This window comes from Pristiophorus japonicus, chromosome 14 (assembly GCF_044704955.1).
Source record: "Pristiophorus japonicus isolate sPriJap1 chromosome 14, sPriJap1.hap1, whole genome shotgun sequence".
In the NCBI taxonomy this organism is placed as follows: Eukaryota; Metazoa; Chordata; class Chondrichthyes; family Pristiophoridae; genus Pristiophorus; species Pristiophorus japonicus.
In genome coordinates this window covers 124,971,528-124,994,011 of record NC_091990.1, presented here as the reverse complement: position 1 = coordinate 124,994,011, position 22,484 = coordinate 124,971,528, and the positions used below count along the sequence as shown (strand labels likewise).

At 44.3% G+C, this 22,484-nt stretch overlaps 1 protein-coding gene across 1 annotated transcript in view; it reads left to right on the top strand.

Moving 5' to 3' along the window:
- Positions 1-22,484, top strand: part of ano1a (anoctamin 1, calcium activated chloride channel a) — a 379,673-nt gene that overhangs the window by 210,763 nt on the left and 146,426 nt on the right. Inside the window, exons 10-12 of the mRNA XM_070899592.1 lie at positions 483-547; positions 6,217-6,351; positions 9,926-10,086. Of these exons, the coding sequence (XP_070755693.1) occupies positions 483-547; positions 6,217-6,351; positions 9,926-10,086 (361 nt within the window). The remainder of the gene's footprint in view (positions 1-482; positions 548-6,216; positions 6,352-9,925; positions 10,087-22,484) is intronic.

Here is a 22,484-nt window from a genome sequence, read left to right as displayed (position 1 = left end):
AGCAAATTAATATCTGTTGCACTGATTTCCCCCATGTTTTTGTGCACAGAAGAATAGATTTTTATTATAAAGTATAAATAGTTTTGTTGGTGGGGGGGCGGGGGGAAGGGAATTAACTCAGTTAATGGTCTACTCCCGTTCCTATGCTTGTACCTCTATTCAAATGTTGTCCCTGCTTCTAACCATTTTGCAAATGGATAAGTCCAACTACAGCAACGTTCAAACTCACCAAGTCAGTGTTGAAAACCATGTTGTTGGACCAACATGATTGTGTAGAGCTTTAAACCATGTGGGGGTCTCCCTATTGACCCGGTGTGCTCAGGCAGAGGGTGAGCTGCTATGCACTCCAGATAAGCCTGCTACATAGAAACACCTGAACCTTTAATGTTTGACTCAAATAATAATGTATGTTGCTTGTTTTTATCTTGGACAGGATACTCGATTTCAGGAACAAACTGATTCTATACCACCTTCTCTTTCAGCTTCTCTATGAAGAATGGGCAAGTTATGGAATATTTTACAAATACCAGCCGCTTGATCTCGTGAGGTAAGGAATGTTTGATCAGTTAAATGCTGACTTGACTGCAAAAATGTGGTTTCCATTCTGCTAATATACAAAATTAGGGAAGACTCCCCTCCTCACTATTGGCAAGTTCACGAATGCGAGTATAAAGAATGCATTTACATTTTGCTGCCAGGCAAAGGCGAGAATTTTACAATAAGTGTAAATTGTATGCATTTGAAATGACAAACATTTGAGTTTTAAAATTTAATAAGTATTTTCATTCCTTGCTCTATTTTTAGTAAATGGTTTATAAATATTGATAAAGTACGTCCTCCATTTTCAAAGTACTTTTTTTTCCCCTCGGCTCCCACCTTTTGCTATACAAATGCGTAGGTTCGGTGCCTAGATTGCACTCTGAAGAGAACACTCCAAAGTGAGGTGAAAAAATAAACCTTCAGATAGCCTTAAGCTCATAATTATTGCTCATAAAAGCAAGTAACACATGTCTGGATAAGTATACAGCCATTCATAGAATCATCTAAATTTACAGCACAGAAGGAGGCCATTCAGCCCATCGTGTCCACACCGGGCGACAAAGCTATCCAACTTAATCCCACTTTCCAGCTCATGGTCCGTAGCTTTGTAGGTTACGGCACTTCAAGAGCATATCCAAGTACTTTTTAAATGTGGTGAGGGTTTCTGCCTCTACCACCCTTTCAGGCAGTGAGTTCCAAAACCCCACCACCTTCTGGATGAAAAAAATTCTCCTCAAATCCCCTCTAAACCTCCTACCAATTACTTTAAATCTAAGCCCACTGGTTATTGGTCCCTCTATCTATATCCCTCTGCTCTCTATTTAAAATGTGCTGACTCTTGTCACTGTGATATGGGCTAACATTCCTGAGGTAATGGTTACCTCTTTCTTTCCTTAATTTGTAATTATCACTTGTTCGGCACAAATCACTTCCCTGACCGTCCCCATTAAATTGTGAGTGACTAGATTAGCCTGCCACTCCTATTTTCTCCCCCAGGAGCGATGCAGAGGGGCACAGTGAGCTCCATAATGGGAGACCCTGTAATACCCTTGGCCTTTTGTTATCTGCTGTGAAAGTGAACCATACTCTCTGTGTGGTTTCCTCACTGCTTTATGGAGTGCTGGAATCAATTTAGTAGGCCCGTATACTGATGGTTCAGAGTTCAGATTGAGCATGAGAAAGAGAAAATAACATGCAAGCAGTCGCTAGGGTGAGTCTTTCTAGACCACCAGGAAACTTTGTGTTTTCAAACTTAAGCTACTGCTACAGCTTGGAGACTAGATGAATATGTTAACACAAAATTAAAGGCAAAATATCCTGAATTCATAACCACTAAAGATGAAGCTGTAGAATTTTCAACATATGACTGTCAATATAGGAACAGGAATTGGCTCTTCAGCCCCTCCAGCCTGTTCCTCCAATCAATCGGATCATGTCTGATCTGCATCTTAACTCCATCTACCTGCCTTGGTTCCCTAACCCTTAATAGCCTTGCCTAATAAAAATCTATCCAGCTAGGAATGACATTTTTAATTGCTTCCCCCCCCCGCACCCCCCCCCCCCCCACACACACACACACACACACACACACACAGCCTCAACAACTTTTGGGGGAAGAGAGTTCCAAATTTCAATTACCCTTTATGTGAAGACAGGCTTTTTGACATCACCACTTTGTTCCGGATCCCATCCCCCACCAGAACAAATTCTGTCGCGCTCGCTCTCACTCGCTCCTTTTGATCAGCTTAAACACCTCAATTAGATCGCTCCTTAGTTTTCTATATTTAAATGAATACAAGCCTAGTCTATGCAACTAGTCCTCAATTTAACCCTTTTGGCTCTTGGTTAAGCAAAGCCTCGATTTTCAAAATTCTCATCCTTGTTTTCAAAGCCCTCCAAGGCCTCGCCCCTCCCTATCCCTATAATCTCCAACCTCACAATCCCCCAAGTTGTCTGCCCTCCTGAGCATCGCTGATTATCGCTCCACCATCGGTGGCCGTGCCTTCAGCTGTTTGGACCCTAAGGAATTCCCTCCCTAAACCCCTCCGCCTCTCTACCCCTCTTTCCTCCTTTTAAGGCACTCTTTAAAACCTATCTCTTTGATCAACCTTTTGGTCATCTGCCGTAATTTATTTCTTATGTGGCTCGATGTCAAATTTATTTTTTGTCCTATGAAGCGCCTTGGGATGCTTTACTAAGTTAAAGGCGCTATATAAATGCAAGTTGTTGTAATTGTAGGTATCATTCTGGTGAGCCTGCGCTGCACGCCATCCTTATCCAGGATATCCTTCCTGAGGTGCAGTGCCCTGAACTGCATGCAGTACTTCAGATGGGATCTAACCAGAGTTCTGTACAGCTGTAATATAACTGTGCCCCTTTTTATTCCAGCCCCCTTGAAATAAAGGCCAATATTCCATGAGACTTCTAAAATTATGTTTCGTACCTGTCCACTGGCTTTGTGATTTCTGTACTTGGACCCCTAAATCTCTCTGCTCATCCACAGTTCCTCACTTCTCACCCTTTAGAAAATACTCTGAAATATCTTTCTTGGGTCCAAAGTAGATGACTTCACACTTTCCTACATTGAACTCCATTGCCACAGTTTTTCCCATTCACTCTTTGCACCTTCCTTCTCCCATTTACTCTCTTGACTGTGCCACTTACATAAGAACATAAAAATTAGGAGCAGGAGCACGCTATACTGCCCCTTCAAACCTGCTTCGCCATTCAATAGTATAATGGCTGATCTACCTCAACTCCATTTTCCCGCCCTATCCACATATCCCTTGATTCCTGTAGTGTCCAAAAATCTACTGCTCTCCGTCTTGACTATATTCACTGACTGAACATCCACAGCCCTCTGGGGTAGAGGATTTGATAGATTCACAACCTTCTGCATGAAGAAATTTCTCCTCATCTCAGTCTTAAATGACCGACCCCTTTATCCTGAGACTCTGACCCATTATTCTAAACTCTCCAGTCAGGGGAAACGGCCTCTCCGCATCCACCTTGTCAAGCTCAAAGAATGATATACTTTCCAATGAGATCACTTTCCATTCTTCTAAACGCCAGAGAATATAGGCCAATTCTACTGAATCTCTCCTCATAATACAGTCCTCTCAGAAAGAAAGTTGGAAAGATCTGCATTTATATAGCGCCTTTCACGATCACCAATTGTCCCAAAGTGCTTTACAGCCGATGAAGTACTTTTGGAATGTAGTCAATGTTGTAATGTAGGAAACGCGGCAGCCAATTTGTGCAGAAGCAAGCTTCCATAAACAGCAATGTGATAATGACCAGATAATCTGTTTTTGTTATGTTGGTTGAGGAATAAATAATAGCGAGGACACTGGGGATAGCTCCCCTGCTCTTCTTCGAAATAGTGCCGTGGGATCTTTTACGTCCATCTGAGCAGGCAGACAGCAGACAGAACCTCGGTTTAACGTCTCGTCCAAAAGACTGCACCTCCAGTGCAGCACTCCCTCAGTACTGCCTTAGCGTGCCAGCCTAGTTTTTTGTGGAATGGGACTTGAACCCACAACCTTCTGACCCACAGGTGAGATTGCTACCCCCTGAGCCGTAGCTCAGGGATCGATCTAGTGAGTCCTTTCACCCCCTCTAAGGCAACTATATCCTTCCTTGGGTCGGGAGACCAAAACTGTATACAGTCGTACAAGTGTAGTCTCACCAAACCCCTATATAATTGCAGCAAGACTTCCTTACTCGTATGCTCCAATGTAATAAAGGCCAACATAACATTTGCCTTCCTAATTGCTTGCCATACTTGCATGTTAACTGAGATTTGTGAAAATCTCCGGATAATTGATCAAAAGTAGTAAAATGTTACTGCACATATGCCATTTGAAGGGAGAGCAACCTCCTGAATCGTGTCAGAGTTCAGATTGTTTTCCTTGAACTTTATTTGAAGGTCTATTTGAAAACTCACTGTGGACGAAATTGGGTTTCGCCCCATTTGGGGGCAGTAACCGAGTCAGGGTGGGATTTCCTGCACCCAGCGTGGAAGTCCCACCCCGGCCGTGAAATTCGGGTTACCGCTCCTCACAGGAAGTGGAGTGCAATGTCGCATGCTCCGGGATTGGAAGCGCTACACGGCATCTCTATGTAGCGCTGATGCGTTTCAACGCCCAACCCCTTCCGTTAAAGGGGAGGGCCGCTGCAAAACCTGCAGGCTCTTTGATGGCCGCCAGGGCTGTGCGGTGCCATGGCTGCAGCGTAGCAACCAAACGGTGCCAGGCTGCACGAGAATGGCGGTCCGGACAACGCAACAGCAAGACCGAACAGGCCAACCAGCGAGTCGTCCAGATATAAAATGGCAGCACAGCCCACCTCCTCTTTAACTTCTGCACCGGGAGCGGCGGCCGGCCCAGTCATGACCCGCGAGGCTGGCGCAGGCATTGCCCATGGGGCGCTACGCAAATTCTGCCGCAGGGTGGAAAGGGGTCACTGTGTACACTGCTGATGTCATCACTGGAGGCACGGTGGCCTGGGGGGCTACTAGCGGGGTACGGCGCAACCGTGTTCGCTCTTCTAACTCTTGCGCAATTTTGCGGGAGCTAATAGCTCCCCCACCCCGGGCAGAAACAGTTTTGCGCACTGTTAGTGGCCCCTGGAGGCGCTAACGGGAGGCGAAGAACAGGGTAATTTCGGCCCCATTATCATCAGCATTGTATCCTATATATTCATTTTAAGTGTCTAATTTCTGAAGATTTTCGGTTGTTGGCGAAAATGGTAGTTTTACGCCAAAATTACCGTTTTCGATGTGCTACCATTTTTAGGCCACATTTCAGCCTTTATATCTGAAGTTGGCATTGTATGAGGATTTACAGCGCAAACCGTGAGTTTCGGCAACTTTAGTCCGGGGCCCGTAGCGCTGAGAGGATTTGGGAGGCTGGGGAAAAACAAAAAAATTTGCAAAAAAAACCATTCAAAACCCTTGCCTACTAAATCACTGAGAAATAATTTAGAAATAAAAACTTTAACTTACCATTTTTGCAGGTCTTCATACTTACCGCTGCTGGCAGGGCTACACTGACAGGTTTGACCTCTTGGTATTCTGGGCGTGGCGGAGAGTGCCAAAAGTCCGATGGTAACGAAGTCCACAGCGTTTCATGTCGGCCCACCTCTCCCCGGCTATACGTGGAAGGTCCCGCCAACCGGGTTTTCGCCACGGACGGTCAAACCGCAGTGAAAACCCGGTCGCAAAGTTGGTGAATATCTAGCCCGTAATGTTGGCCCACCAGCTCAGCTTGAGAGTTTCTGTATGTATCTCGGATAACCTCTCTGGTTGGTTGGGAGTCGTGGACCTTCTGGCGTCTGTTGGCTATGTCTCAAACTTTCTCAATTAAGCCAGTAGATAGTGTATCTTGGTAACACAGCTTTCTCTCTCTGGGTAGGGAGAGGAGTCCAACTGCTGGCAGCAGCCATTGAAAAGCTAAATTAGTATCGGCCCTCAACGTCTAGATTCACCTTTTCCCACCTATCTGTCCAAAGGGGATGATGAGGGGAATTCTGAAAGCAACGAATGGAGAGAGAAGAAAATGGTTATTGGTGCTTCAATAGACTTAATTTACATTGAGGATGGAATCTGATTGCATTTACTTCAATGCTCGTTTGGAAATAATTGAAATTTTGAAACATATAGCTGATCTTTTTCAGGAAGTACTTTGGTGAGAAGATTGCCTTTTATTTTGCCTGGCTTGGAGTGTACACACAAATGCTGATTCCAGCATCTACTGTCGGTGTTATAGTGTTCCTGTATGGCTGTGCAACTGTTAATGAAAATATTCCCAGGTAAAGTTGGAACAATTTTTTTTTTTAATTTGGTTATTTATTACATTGTCATTTTCAGTTACTTTTGGTTTGGGGTTTACAACTTACATTTGTAAGTTTTCATTCAAAATATCTTGTTTAAAATCCTCCTGAAGAACTGTCAATATAAAATATGTGACCCGTTTCTTCCTTGAAAATACGCAACTGAACGAACTCCATTCAATGTGTTGGCAAGTGTTCCAGGATCTAACACTGGTTCTTGGACAAAGTGCTGCGGTTGGATAGCCGAATGACCTCCTTCTGTGCTGTATTTTTCTATGATTCTATATATTGCCCACCTTGGATCATAGAATCGATTTGTAAAATGAGAGCATTCTGGAAAAAAAAGCAGGCTTTGAAATGCAGACTAGTCTAGTATCGTTCAAAATCTGTGACAGGTTTTCCTCATGGCTTTTTCCAACTTGGCTACTGTCTTCAAGAAGCATGTTCTGTTAAGCGCATATTTTGTGTTTAAGTCATTCTTGAGGGAACTGGGGTATGACGGTGGATTAACGCATGGATTTTGTATTTGAATCTAGCCCAGTTTTGTGTACTGAAAAGTTTTGTCTACTGGCTTTAATGGTCATATTTGAAATGATGGTCATTTTAACTCCATTCCTATACGGCATGGATCTACAGCAGTAGGAAACTGCTCCTATCATAGCAAACGTGGCAATAAATTGACAAACTGCTTCAGCGAAGCCACAGATGGAAAAATCTTTAAAGGTTGGATTAAGGAATTACCATTGCAAAAACAGTAAAGGGACTTTTAGCCCACTCTGCTTTACCTGACCTGGGAATTATATACAGCCCTGGTTAGACCACACCTGGATTACTGTGAGCAGTTCTGGGCAGCACACCTTAGGAAGGATATATTGGCCTTGGAGGAAGTGCAGCACTGATTAATTAAGATGATACCTGGACTTCAAGGGTTAAATTACGAGGAGAAACTACACAAACTAGGGTTGTATACCCTGGAATTTGGAAGCATAAGATCTGATCTGATTTGATCTGATCAAAGTTTTCAAGATATTGAAGGGAACTGATAGGGTAGCTAGAGAAAGTATTTCTGCTAGTTGTGGAGGAGAGGACTATGGGGCATAGTCTAAACATTAGAGCCAGGCCTTTCAGGAGTGAAATTGGAAAACCCTTCTACATGCAAAGGGTGGTAGAAGTTTGGAACTCTGTTCCACAAACAGCAATTGATCATGTTGAATCTGAGGTTGATAGAATTTTGGTAACCAAAGGTATTTAGGGATATGAGCCAAAGGTGAGTATATGGAGTTAATTCACAGATCAGCCGTGATCTCATTGAATGGTGAACAGGCTCGAGGGGCTGAATGGCTTACTCCTGTTCCTGTGTTCCGTTGAACCTTTGATGCTAACACTTTTTTTTTTAGTGGTTTATTCACCAGTACTGGTATCATTCATCCCAGCACAAGGTTTCACCAGAAATATTACAGTTGATTAAAAAGAAAAATTCTCTCATTTTCCCAGTTCAGGGAAAATGTGTACACCAAGATCCCAAATGGTTTGCACAATCTGAGCCTGTCTCACAGGACTAGTCTGTTGCTTCGCCTGTTCTGCAATTGTGACCTCACCGAACGTTTCCTCCGCTGTCTTGTTTCTGGTTAAAACAAAGGAAGGTTCTTTTTGCATTTTGTAGAAGAGATTGAATTTTTGAACAACTGTAATCACTATTTAAATTGTTGTCTTACGTTATTGCACTGTATAACTGTCCCTGTACATTAAAGGAATTCATTGTGTGCAGCACGGTTGCGATGCTTCAAATTGATGAGATGCTGCAGTAATACAAGAATTATTTGTTGCTAGGCAGCTTAATTACACACTTGCTGCACAGAGCAAAGGTTGCAGTTAACATCCATGTCAGAAGAGTTCCAGTTTGATGTTTGCATCAAGAAGAGTGGATGATTCATTTTTATTTTTTCAAATGTAATCCATCTTCCATTGATTGGAGTTTCTCGTCAGCTTGCACTGTTATTAAACCTGTGCTTAATAGAATTACAGACAGCACAGAAACAGGCCATTTGGGCCAACTGGTCAATTGACTTTGATTCATTGTCAGCAGTTACATATCACAGTGATGAATTGTAACAGCATTACTCCAGATAGGAAACAAGTTCAGGTTTGTAGTACCACTCAATAGTATGCAACACATCAAAGTTCCTTCGATAAAATGTTAATATATTTCCATTTAATTCATTTTTCGTTGGTGTTTGACATTTCTTTCAAATGTTTTCATGTTATTGAATGAAAAATGTTCCTTAATGCCTATTTCAAATAGTAATAACGTTAGAATACTGTTAATCTTAATCTAGATATTTTCAAAATTCAGCTCTTGGATATTTTTTACATTGTACGAGTTGCCTCAATGTGTTGCCTTGTATTAATGAGTTACTGAAGGAAATTAAGCAACAGAACTGAATAAGATTATTCCTTCTAAAGATGCGATCCTGTTTTGTGGCTGCTATAATAATGAATAACAGATCTATAAAAGTGGAATATTGAGAGCTAACAACTTTCAAAGCCCACCACCACTCCCCCCCCCCTCCACCCCCCAAACTGGGTCTCATTCATTTGATCGTGATAGTTTGAAACTTTCATTAAAGTTGCATCCAGTAATACTGCATTCCAGTAGTCCCATTTTGACTAAAAATATCTTGTGTCCATACCTATGCTTTCTGATTATTCTTGTTCAGTCTTGCTCCTTCCATAGAAGGTGTCTCGTACCTAATGACGAGCTTAAAATTGGGGCTGAATTGTCAGCCCTTCTGCCTGGCAGAAATAAGGTGGTAGTGCCCCAAAAATGGTGAACAAGGACAACAACCCCGTTGCCAGCGTCACTTTGGGTGCAGCATTGTTCGCTGGGGCCTACCGCTGGGCGGGTAGAGTGGATCCCACAGTCAGGCGGGAGGCCAATTTAACATCGAAATTGGGCTTCAATATTGGATCCCAATGGTCAGTTTGTGTCTGAACTGGTTGGAGCGGTCGCCATGCAGGCTCCCACCAATATCGGCAGGAGGCCCGGCCGAAGAGAGTCCTCTTCATTTTTTGTAGGGCTGGGAAGGGCAGGAATGCTCCTCCGGACCCACAAACCCAGCCTGGGCCTCTCCAGATAACCGCTCTCTACAAATTCCTCCTTCCACCCCAACAACCTCCCTGGAAACCTACCTTTCACAGCCAGGTCTAATAATGGGAAGGCCAGGATCCAACAAGCTGTCCCAGGGTGTTTGATTACTAGTCGCAGCCTGCTGTCCCAATGCAAGGGAGGCCCCGGTCCTTAAAATGGACCCGGTCTCCTGGCTGGACTATTGACCCACTGGCCAATCGCCCAATGTTGGGCTCTGGGGGGAGGGGGTCAAATCCACCTCTTGGACTGTTGCCATGAAAGGATGCAATGAGCTTTGGGTACATCATGACTACTGGGCCTTGTAAAGATGGCTGCACTTCTATTTAAAGCCCATCTCATTTCTGAATGCACCTCAATGAGTTGACTTGTGTTTTTCCCTTCTTTCTCTCGCTCTCTCTCTGACAGCATGGAGATGTGTGACCACCGAGCCAATATCACAATGTGCCCGCTGTGTGACAAAACGTGCAGTTTCTGGAAGCTGAGCAGTACCTGCGCCACAGCACGAGCAAGTCATCTGTTTGATAATCCCGCAACCGTTTTTTATTCCATTTTCATGGCATTATGGGGTAAGGAGCCTTGTCTAATCCATTTTAAATAAGTATTAAAATGCCTGGCGAAGGCAATACTGATTGCCAGGAAATTATTGAATGATGCTATGGCCAATTTATCATTCACGCAGCAGTTAAATTTAAAGCACGAGAAAACACAGCTTAAAGAAGGGACTTGCACAGAAGTGATGAGATATGTGTTTTTTTTTAAAGTACTACTGTGTCCTGAAAAAATTTGACACAGATTGAGTACAATTAGTCGACAGGAGAATTTAAAAAACTGGGTGCAGATCATGTACTTGGATCAGGAATTATATACAATAGAAAAGTGGTTTGTTACGTTAGAAGCACATTTGGATCACTTTGTATTTATCTGTATTTATTTAAAATTGGAAAAATATTTAGAGTCTGGAAAACAGTTAACTGTGTTCTCTGCATAGAATATACAGCACAGAAACAGGCCATTCAGCCCAACCAGTCCATATTGGCAATATGCTCCACTTGAGCCTCCTCCCATCCTTCCTCATCCAAGTCGATCAGCATAACCCTCTATTTCCTTCTCCCTCATAGGCATATCTAGTTTCCCCTTAAATGCATCTATACTATTCCCATCAACTACTTGCTATGCTAGTGAGTTCAATGTTCTCGCCAATCTCTGGGTAAAGAAGTTTCTCTTGAATTCCATGTTTGATTTCTTGGTGACTATCTTATATTGATGGCCTCTAGTTTTGTTTTTCCCCACAAGTGGAAACACTCTGTCTACTCTCTCAAAACCTTTCATAATTTTAAAGACCTCCTATTCGTTCACCCCAGCCTTCTCTTTTCAACAGAAAAAAGACCCAGCCTGTTCATCCTTTCTTGATGGGTATACCCTGGCAGTTCTAGTACCAATTTTGTAAATCTTTTTTGCACCCTCTCCAGTGCTTCTTTGTTCTTTTGGCAATCAGAATTGTATGCAGTACTCCCAAGTGTGGTCTAACCAAGATTCGATACAAGTTTTGCATAACTTGTCTACTTTTCAATTCTATCCCTCTAGAAATAAACCCCAGTGTCTGGTTTGCTTTTGCTGTGGCCTTGTTAACCTGTGTCGCAATATTTAGTGATTCATGTATTTGTACTCCCAGATCCCTTTTGCTCCTCTACTCCACATAGATTCTTATTTCCTCAGTAATTGTGACCTCCATATTTTTCTTACCAAACTGCAATACCTTACACTTGTCTATGTTGAAATTCAGTTGTCAATTATCGAACTATTATGCAAACTTATAAATGACGTCTTGTAATTTGTTGCAGTCCTCCTCATTGTTGACTATCATTCCCAATTTGGTGTCGTCTATAAATTTGGAAATTGTGCTTTTGATTCCAAAGCCTAAATTATTAATATAAATTGTGAACAACAGTGTTCCCAGCACTGATTCTTGTGGGAGCCCATTTCCTACCTGCTGCCACGCCGAATAGCTACCGACTCCCTTCTATCTGCTTTCTGTCTTTCAGCCAGCTAGCTATCCATTCTGCTTCTTGTCCCCTAACTCCACATTCTCTGACATTAATTCATTATGTGGTACATTAACGAAGGCCTTTTGGAAATCTAGGTATATCACATCTACTGAATTACCCTTGTCTACTCTCTGTTACCTCTTCAAAGAATTCAATAAGGTTGCTCAAGCAAGACTTTTCCTTTTGAAATCCATGTTGACTATTCATTATATTTTCTATTTTCTGGTAGGGATTCCATTATTTTTCCTACTCCCGATGTTAAGCTGATTGGTCCATAGTTCCCTTGACACATTATATCTCCATTCTTAAATATAGGTATAACGTTGGCTATCCACCAGTCCTCTGGCATGGCACCTTTTTCTAATTATTAAATATGTATAATGGTGCCTCTGCTATCTTTCACAGATGAATTTCATCCAGACCAGGGGTCTTATCCTCTGAGTTTGTTCAGCTTATTTAATATTTCTCCCCATTTATTTTAAATTCAGTTATATCTTTCCTAGTCTCTTCATATTCTCCCTTGTCTTGTTCTCCCCTGCTATCCAAGTACTTAATGTATTTCCCTTCCCTTGCCCTCAATTTTTCCCTTATGTCTTTCTTTATCCATGGTGTTCCATTAGTGTTTAGTTTATTTTTTAGTGGGATATATTTTTCCTGTACTCTGTTGAGCACCATTTTAAATGTTTCCTATTGCTGTTCTACATCAATGGTTGTTTGCCAATATTGTCCATTTCATTTTCCCAAGTTCTATTTGCAGCCTTTCAAAACTAGCTTTTCTCCCATCTATTACCCTAGTTATGCTTATGTTCTTCTCAATTATTATCCTAAACCGTATTATATTATGGTCACTATTGCCTAGATGTTCCTTTACTTTTACTTTTACTTTTACTTTTACTTTTACTTTTACTTTTACTTTTACTTTTACTTCTCTTACCTGCTTTAGTTTATTCCCCATTACCAGATCCAGCAGCAAATCCTCCCTTGTTGGGCTTCTTACATACCAGGTTAGAAAGGAGTCCTGTACATATTGTAGGAATTCAATTCCCTTATCCCCTTTACTCACCCCTTCTGACCAATTAATTTTGGAATCTCCCATGATTTTATGATATTCACAAGCTTTGATAGCTGTGCAGTGAGTTTTATTAATATTTTGTCACCACTTAGGTCATTTAGACATCCTGCAGGGATCATTCCAAGTGCATAATGTAAAAGGTTTCAGCTTTCTTTTTTTAAATTAATTTATTTGTTCACACAATGTAGACATTTCTGGCAAGGCCAGCATTTATTGCCCATCCCCAATTGCCCTTGAGAAGGTGGTGGTGAGCCGCCGCCTTGAACCGCTGCAGTCCATGTGGTGAAGGTACTCCCACAGTGCTGACTTTGTCACAGCTGTTTGGTACAAGTGAGTGGCTTGCTTGGCCATTTCAGAGGGCAGTTAAAAGTCGATTGCTGTGGATCTGGAGTCACGTGTCGGCCAGACCGGGTAAGGATGGCAGATTTAGTGAAAGTCATTAGTGAACAAGATGGGTTTTTATGACAATCTGGTAGTTTCAGGGTCACCATTACTGAGTCTAGCTTTTACTTTAATTAAATAAATCTGGAATTAAACATGAATTTAAATCCCCAGCTGCCATGATGGGATTTGAACTCGTATCTCTGGATTATTAGTCCAGTGACATAACCATTATGCTACCGTATCCCCACTAATGCTACTCTGTTCCTATAAAGCAAATGATTTGCCCCTCTTGACCGCATTTATTGTCGTACTAAAATGAAACTTGGGAAAAGGTGAGTTGAGTTTCCATGTGGTTCTATTTGGAATCAATTATCATATGGCGCTGGAACAGATTTTTTGGTGCTAATATATAATCATTATCCATTAATATGGTAAGTGAACTGATTCCTTTTGGCTTCCATTTCTCTAGCTCTTCCAATATGTGAGATGCCTTGTGATTTAAAAAAAAAAATTTCTTAGGTCAGCCAGGCTATATAAATATACATTGTTGCTGCTGCTGCGTTTGTGTTGTATGTAAAAACTGAGTAAGTGTTCAGTGACCTGTAGGGACCTGCTTGAATTTGTGACACTGTTCTGGTCACTAGAACTGGAGATGAACTTGGCCATTGGTGTGAAAAATGTATTTGCTAGCCAGCACTCAGCATCAAGTTGTAGGTGTGACTTTTAATCCAATGCAGTAAATACAGTGGTATTCCAGTGTATATACTGTGAACCAGGTGAGTCTTCCAGCAGGTACCTCTTTTCATTTGATGCTGGGAAATCACCTCTGCCAAGAACTCTGAAGACTGGAGCCATTTGGAACCCAATTTTTACTTTTCAAAGGTGCTTCCCTCTCCAAAATAATCAATGGAACCCAGGAGCAGAGAAAAATAATTAGTTTGTTAGCCCTGGGATTGCATACAGCTTTAGCTGATCATTTCGTTTAGTTTGCACTATATGCTTGAAATCAACACTAACACTGTAGAAATGGCCCTAATATTTATGGCGCAGGGGTGGGAGCGGGTGTCTGCGGCTAGTAAACATGGAAATCTCGAATGCTGAGGTCCTGCCAAATTTAACGGCAGGACTTCATTACCATTTTGTACTCCAGGAAAGTAAGTGGTAAAAGGCAATCGGAGAAGATCGGGTCATTGTGGGATGGGGGGAGAGGGACGACGAGATTGTGGGGTGGTCTGACAAGCACTGGATGGGTGGGGCCTGAAGATCACTGGGAGGGAGGCTGATGGTGGAAGGGGTGTCTTGAACGTCACAGCTTGAGGGGCTCTGGATGGGTGGATGTGGGAGCGGAGGGTGGTAGGTCTTTCGAGCCAATGTTCCTATTGTGTTCCTAACACCGATGAAGCTACACACGGAGGTTAAAGTAACAGTGACCTCAGTCTTTAATAAGACACTCCAGAGTGAGGAACAAGCCTTAGAGGCCGGCTTATATACAGTGCTCCCAAGGGATGCTGGGATCTCTTGGGACTTCAGGGGATGAGCTCCCTGGTGGCGGAATGTGGGAGTGCATGTTTTACAGATACACAACATCACTTCCCACCCCCGCCCCCTGCAAAGTCAAAGTGAAAACTATTTACAAGGTGAGGCGGTCAGGAGCCTTTCTTTTCCTGGTGGACCGCCTCGGTACAAATGTCTATTCTGGTGTGTTGGCTGTGCCCTCGCTGGGCTGGTGTGTTGTTGGCCCTGCAGGACTGCTGGGTGAACCTGGCCTTGCTGGGCTGTTGGGCGTGATGGGTTCAATTTCCTGGTCCGGTGTAGTGTCGTTGATCCTTTGGGTGTGTGTTGTGGGCTCTCAAAAGGTGGTGTCTGCTGTGGGTTGTTCAGGGCAGTCTGTGAACCGCACCCTCGTTTGGTCCAGGTGCTTTCTGCAAATTTGTCCATTGTCTAGTTTGACTACAAACACCCTATTCCCTTCTTTAGCTATCACTGTGCTCACGATCCATTTGGGACCATGTCCATAGTTTAACACATAGGGTCATTCAGATCAATTTCCCGTGACACAGCAGAGCGACCATCATTTACATTTTGTTGCTGCCACCTGCTCTCTACCTGATCATGCAGGCTGGGGTGAACCAGCGAGAGTCTGGTTTTAAGTATCCTTTTCATGAGTAGTGCAGCCGGGGGCACCCCTGTGAGCAAGTGAGGTCTCGTGCGGTAGCTGAGCAGTACTTGGGACAGGCAGGTTTGGATTGAGCCTTCTGTGACTCGTTTAATGCTCTGTTTGATGGTTTGTACTGCCTGCTCATTGGAGGCTGGTTTAAATGGGGCCGAGGTGACCTGTTTGATCCCATTGCGGGTCATGAATTCTTTAAATTCGGCACTGGTGAAACATGGTCCGTTGTCACTGATCAGTATGTCAGGCAGGCCGTGGGTGGCAAACATGCCCTTCAGGCTTTCAATGGTGGCGGTGCTTCCCGACATTATTTCACATTCAATCCATTTTGAAAACGTATCCTCCACCACCAGGAACATTTTACCGAGAAACAGGCTCACATAATCGATATGGATCCTCGAACATGGTCTGGAGGGCCAGGACCACATACTTATTGGTGCCTCTCTGGGCGCGTTGCTCAACTGAGCACACATGCTGCATTGCCATACACAGGACTCTAACTCAGAGTCGATACCGGGCCACTACACATGGGGTCTGGCTATCGCTTTTATCATTACTATACCCGGGTGTGTGCTGTGGAGATCCAAGATGAACGTCTCCCTGCCCTTTTTTGGTAGCACTAGGTGGTTACCCCACAACAGGCAGTATGCCTGAATGGACAGCTTGTCCTTTCGCCGCTGATTGGCTCTTGCATTTCAATGGGAATGCTGGCCCAGCTCCCATGCAATACAGTTTTTTTTTTACAAGGGACAACAGAGAATCTTGGCTGGTTCGAGTCCTAGTCTGGCGGGCCGTGACAGGTGATTTATCATTTTCAAACGCTTCCATGACCATCCACAAGTCTGCGGGCTGCGCCACCATCAAGTTTGCAGGCTGCACCATTTCCACCCCCGTGGTGGGCAGTGGTAGCCGACTGAGAGCATCCGCACAGTTCTCGGTGCCTGGCCTGTGGCGAATGGTATAGCTTTACGCTGATAGCCCGCATACAAAGGTGGGCACTCGTGCTGAGGCATTCGTATTTATCCCCTTGATTTCAGCGAACAGGGGTGTGAGGGGCTTGTGATCGGTTTCTACCTCAAACTTGAGGCCAAACAGGTACTGATGCATTTTCTTTACCCTGAACACACACGCTAATGCCCCTTTCTCAATCATGCTGTAGGCCCTCTCGGCCGTAGAAAAGCTCCTGGAAGCATAGGCGACAGGTTGCAACTTCCCCGCAACGTTAGCTTGTTGTAATACACACCCAACTCCGTACAACAACGCGTCACATGCTACCACAAGTCTTTTACACGGATTATACAATACAAGCAGCTTGTTGGAGCTCAAAAGCAACTGCTTGTTTTTTTTTTTCCCCATACTCAGTTCTCACCTTTGCGCAATAACACATGTAGGGGCTCTAAGGGGGTGCTTAACCCCGTAGGAAGTTACCAAAATAGTTGAGTCCCAGGAACGACCGCAGCTCCGTGAAGTTCTGTGGCCTGGGCACGTTCCTGATAGCCTCTGCCTTGGCGTCTGTGGGCCGAATGCCGTCCGCCGCGATCTTTCTCCCCAAAAACTCCACTTCTGTAGCCATGAAGACGCATTTCGACCTCTTCAGCCGCAGCCCTACGCGATCCAGTCGCTGGAGGACCTCCTCCAGGTTTTGTAGGTGCTCAGCGGTGTTCCGACCCATGACCAATATGTCGTCCTGAAAGACCATCGTGTGTGGTACCAACTTGAGTAGGCTCTCCATGTTTCTCTGGAAGATCGCTGCAGCCGACCAAATTCCAAACGGGCATCTGTTGTTGATGAACAGTCCCTTGTGCGTGTTGATGCAGGTGAGGCCCTTCGAAGACTCCTCCAGCTCCTGCGTCATTTGGCCGAAGTCAAGATGAGCTTGGTGAACATCTTGCCTCCTGCCAGCGTCACAAATAGGTCATCTGCCTTAGATAGTGGGTATTGGTCCTGTAGCGCGAAACGATTAAGAGTTACTTTATAATCGCCGCAAATCCTGACCGTGCCATCACTTTTGAGTACTGGAACAATCGGACTGGCCCACTCACTGAATTCCACTGGGGAGAAGATGCCCTCGCATTGCAGCCTGTCCAGCTCGATTTCCACACACTCCCTAGTCATGTGAGGTACCGCTCCCGCCTTGTGGTGAATGGGTCGTGCCTCTGGGATCAAGTGGATCCGCACCTTCGCCCCGGAAAAGTTTCCAATGCCTGGCTCAAAAAGGGAAGGAAATTTTTAAGAACTTGTGTACATGAGGCCTCACCGACATGTGAAACCGCTCGAATGTCATCCCAGTTCCAGCGGATTTTGCCCAGCCAGCTCCTTCCAAGCAGTGTGGGGCCATCGCCCGGAACAATCCAGAGTGGCAGTTCATGCATCGTGCCCTCGTAGGTGACCTTGACCATGGCGCTGCCCAGGACAGTGATAAGCTCTTTGGTGTACGTTCTCAGTTTCATGTGGATGGGGCTCAGGGCTGGTCTGAATGCTTTGTTGCTGCACAGTCTCTCAAACATCTTTTTACTCATGATGGATTGGCTAAGCGCCAATGTCCAGTTCCATGGCTACGGGCAAGCCATTCAATTTTACATTTAGCATTATAGGTGGACATTTCATCAAATGTATGCAGCCCATGTACTTCAGCACCTGCCTCCTCTCTCAGGCTCGAAAATTGCTTTGATCCACCATGGGCTGATCTTCCTCTGCCATGTGCTGGTTAGCAGGTTTTGCAGAGCTTGCATCTCGTTCGCAAGCTCGTTGGAGGTGCCCCATTGTACCACAGCTCTTGCAAACATACTCTTTGAAGCAGCATGAATAGGCTTAATGGAAGCCTCCACAACGCCAACAAGGTGTGAATTGCCTTGCGTTCATCCTTTGTTGGGGACTCGGTCATCTAGGTCACCTGAGGCCTGCTGGCAGTTGCAGTCTTGTGGTTTCAGCCCTGTACATTTCTGCTCGCAAACACAGTTCCAGTTAATTTATGAACATTGCTAGCACTTGTGTGCTGAGAGATTTGTTTGGTGTTATCACTGGTGGACATACACGCCTGTGCTATGACAATGGTCTTAGGGGGCCGGCTTATATACAGTGCTCCCAAGGGATGCTGGGATCTCTTGGGACTTCAGGGGATGAGCTCCCTGGTGGCGGAACATGGGAGTGCATGCTTTACAGATACACAACAGTTCCCAATAAGCTACGCAGCTCTCTACCGGTCCCAGCTTTTGCAATGTTAAAATTCACGCTGGCGCAAAACTGTGAATGCATAAGAACAAAAATAGGAGCAGCGGTAGACCATTCGGCCCCTCAAGCCTGCTCCGCCATGCAGTAAGATCATGGTTGATCTTCTACTTCAACTCCACTTTCCTGCACTATCCCCATATCCCTTGATTCCCTTAATATCTAAAAACCTACCGATCTTTGGCTTACACACAGACTGAGCCTCCACAGTCCTCGGGTCGAGTTTTTGCGCTCAAATCTCTGAAGTGGGACTTGAGCCCATGACCTGATGTAAAGGCAAGCGTGCTACTCACTGAGACACAGCTCAGACTGGACCTTCAAGGGGCTGCGCACCCAAAAAAAATAATAGGGACCATTGCTTCTGGTCCACAAGTAGTGTTGGAAAGGCACTTGCCTGCTGGATCGGGCTGCTCCAGCCTCCCGTCAGCTACCAGGGTTTGCAAACTCTCCCCTCCTGCTGTGATTCCTCATAACAACAAATCCATTTCTTCCTGCAGTCAGTCACACTTGACTTGTATAACTTATTCTATTTCAAGTTCCCTTTAAGATAACAATTAAAAAAAAATGTTTTATGCCTTTATTTTAGTTTACACAATCATGCTGAAATGGACACTACCCTCAAAGAATGGGAGGCTCCGATATTTGCGGGGAGGGGGTGAGAACGCGAGTCTGTGGCTGGGAAATGCAGAAATCCCAGGAACGCTGAGGTCATGCCGAATTTAATGGCAGGATCTCTTTTAGCATTTTCTACTCCGGGATCGCCAGTAGCAGAAGGCAATTGGATAAGATCAGGGCATTGTGGGTGGGACACTGACCACGGTCGCACGGAGGTAGGGCGAGATCATTGGGGAGGGGTCTGAAGATCGCTGGGAGGGAGGCTGATCATTGGAGGGAGGGTTCTGAAGATCTCGGGTGGCGCCGGGAATGCATGGTTGTTGAAGATCACGGCAGGTTTGCTTGAGGGGTCGGGGGGTGGGGTGTTTAGTGAAGTGCTTATAGCTCACAAGCAGTGCTGGAAAAGCACTTGCCTGCTGGATCCGGCTGCTCATGCCTCCCTTCAGCGGTGGGTTTCCCTGGGAAACCTCGCCCGCAGCCGTTCAATTCAAATGGCTCCAAATCCGTCGTGGTTAAACCAAAAGTCGGCATGTTTGCAGTGGTTTGGAGTCAGGTTTGACAGTTAACGATTCTGGAATATTTTTTATCACTTCTCTGACTGCCCTCTTGCTGCTGTTGTGCTGAAAGAATATCAATGGCGAAGGGAATAGAGGGGCGTGGGGTCAGGGTAGGAAGCGATAATTGGAGTGGGAGGAGACCCATGTGGAGTTGGGCTGGCCAACCCTCCAGGAATCCCTTGGCGTCTCGAGGAATGGAAAATTAATCTCCGGGATTAATTGCAAGCAACTGGAGAGAAAAGTCATAGGGGCGACCAATGACAGGAATGTGGGGGCAGGGCGGTTGGAGGGGGGATGTTATGTGACACGATCTCCAGGAATACGACTAGCCAGAGTTGGCAACTCTAATCTAAACACCAGCATAGACCAGTTGGACTGAATGGCCTTTTTCTGTGTTGTAGATTCTATAATCAATGTATTCCTGTTGGCCTTAGCTGTTATACATCTTTCAGGTCTCTCTCTGCCCTTGTATTAGTTCAGGTAGGTCCCTTCTCCCTTCTCCCTTCTCCCTGTAGGATTTGTAAATACTACTTCTGTCTCTATCTCACTTTTTTAATTTGTTTACTGATCCATTTAGGGTCATGTTTGTTTGTTGAGTTTGTTGGTTTTGGGAATGTGCTTATCCTGCATGCTCACACCTTACTACTCCTGCCAGCTGAGTTGTCATGGTGTTTCGAAGCTGTATGTTTTTGTAATTGGCTAGCACAGAGAAACTGGAATTTTTGTAAACCACCTTGACGATCCAAAGGTTACTTGTTTCGAACTTGCTTTAATGAACGTTTTTAAATGGATGTCTGTGAAGCAAATTGACTAAATCCATAGATGTAATGGGCAAGATCTTGCTGGGAAAATAAAAGCGCATTAACGACACTCACCGTTATTATACAAATCAGCCAGCAAATTCAGGAGATTAAGGGATATGCCGTGAGTTGCGAATCTCCAGAACTTGCTAATTAATTTACGTTGCTCCGCCCTTTGCTTTGCACAATCGACATGTTGCCCTTAACCTCCCCATTACTTTTAAGGACTTGCTGGATTTGTGCATTAATTGCCCATTAAACTCACCATAGAGGTAAATTTGGAAACTAAGAGGGTAAGTACCTTTTTAACAATGTGATAATTGAGCAATTTAAACTGTGGCGTCTCATTCCTTCAGGTAGTAAATTGTTCTTGGAGATTTAAAAAATGCCATTTTATAGATTATTTTTTCTTTACTGTTCTGTCTCCTTTTTCTCTTTCAATCCATTCTTTCATTCCCTCTCTTTTTCTCTCTCTATTTGATTTGACTCTAATTCACCCTCCTTCCGTGGTTTCTCTCTGTCCATAAATCTCACTGGTTAAGGAAACACACTGTTGGTCCCACTGTTCACTGAGGTCCCAGATGCCTCGTTGCCCTTGCAATTCCATTATCGGCTTGCACTTCCAGCAAGTTTCGAGGCAAAACTTCTATGAGCGTAAGTGTATAGAAAACAATCTAACTGGGAATCAAACGTACTTTAAAGGATAAGGGGTGCGCCATTTAAGACCGAGACGAGGAGGAAGTTCTTCACTCAGAATCGATGTGAATCTTTGGAATTCTCTGCCAGAGGGCTGTGAATGCTGAGTCTCTGAATATATTCAAGGCTGAGTTATAGATTTTTGAGTCTCGGGGAATCGAGAGATCGGGCGGGAAAGTGGAGTTGGGGTCGAAGATCAGTCATGATATTGGCAGAGCAGGCTTGGTGGGCCATAGGGTCTACTCCTATTTTTTATGATCTTAATCAATGTTCCCTGTAAGCCACACATCCATGTAGCGCTCCAGAGGTCCCAAGCAGTCGGCTTTTTAATAGAAAAATTATGCATGTGCGGTATTTTGAATGGGCTGCACAGCCCAAAAAAAAAAATTAAGAGGGAACATTGCTGGGCGTACCGTGACATATCCAACTCCAGCAAAATCCCGACCCATTGTGTTGAAATCTGAATCACGATGCATAGTACTTAGTGGACAACTGTTTGCTGTAGAGTAATTAAGTTAAAGTAATAGAGATCCCTGTAACCCTGTGTCTGACTTTTGTATTCCAAGGGTAACATTTTATTTTGCATGCCTCGATGCTGAAATAATTCAATGCACCATCAGACATGCAGTCACCAACTGCAATTCAATTGCGGTTCTTTGCAGTAATATGGGGCCTTAGTACTGCTCGAGAGGGGTGATTACAGGTTAAGAAAAACAAAGTGTGGTGTAGTTGTTCGGTATTTCAAATCCAATTCTTCCATGGGCCATGCGCAATCCTATCAGGAACTCTCTAATCGCCCATATATTCTCCCGGGGGAAATTATTTTTGTGTAAATACTCCCTGATCCCCAAAAGTAATCAAACATTTCCAGGATATTTACCCATCCCCATATTGCCAGTATTCAGTCTTGGCCTGATGCCCTTCATGGATGCAATCCATCCATCACATATTCCCCCTCTCTTCTCCCCCCCTCCCCGCAAACTAAAACCTATGCCCTGAACTGCTTGGAAGCAATTGTATCTGTTCTATCATCTGCCTCTAAAGGATGCTGCATATGTTCATTGCACTGCAATATTTTGACTGATGTGTGCTTTGGCTTGGTAGCAATGATCTAATCTTCGAGTTTAGGTGGTTTAGTGGAAGTACAAACGACTCCTTGTTCCATGGGTTTCAGTAATAAGTGGCATCTGCTATGTTAAGGTCTTGTTGGGAAAGGAGCAACAAAGGCATTGGTGCTGTGTTTCCGAATGGACAATCCTAATGAGCTACCCAACATCCTTGGGCAGAGTAAGGCAAAGTCTTGAAATGGTGAAATATTTTGGATATGTAATGTCACTCTTGTTCCATTTACGAAGTTCCGTATAATTACATGGCCAAATAAATTGGATCATTTGGTT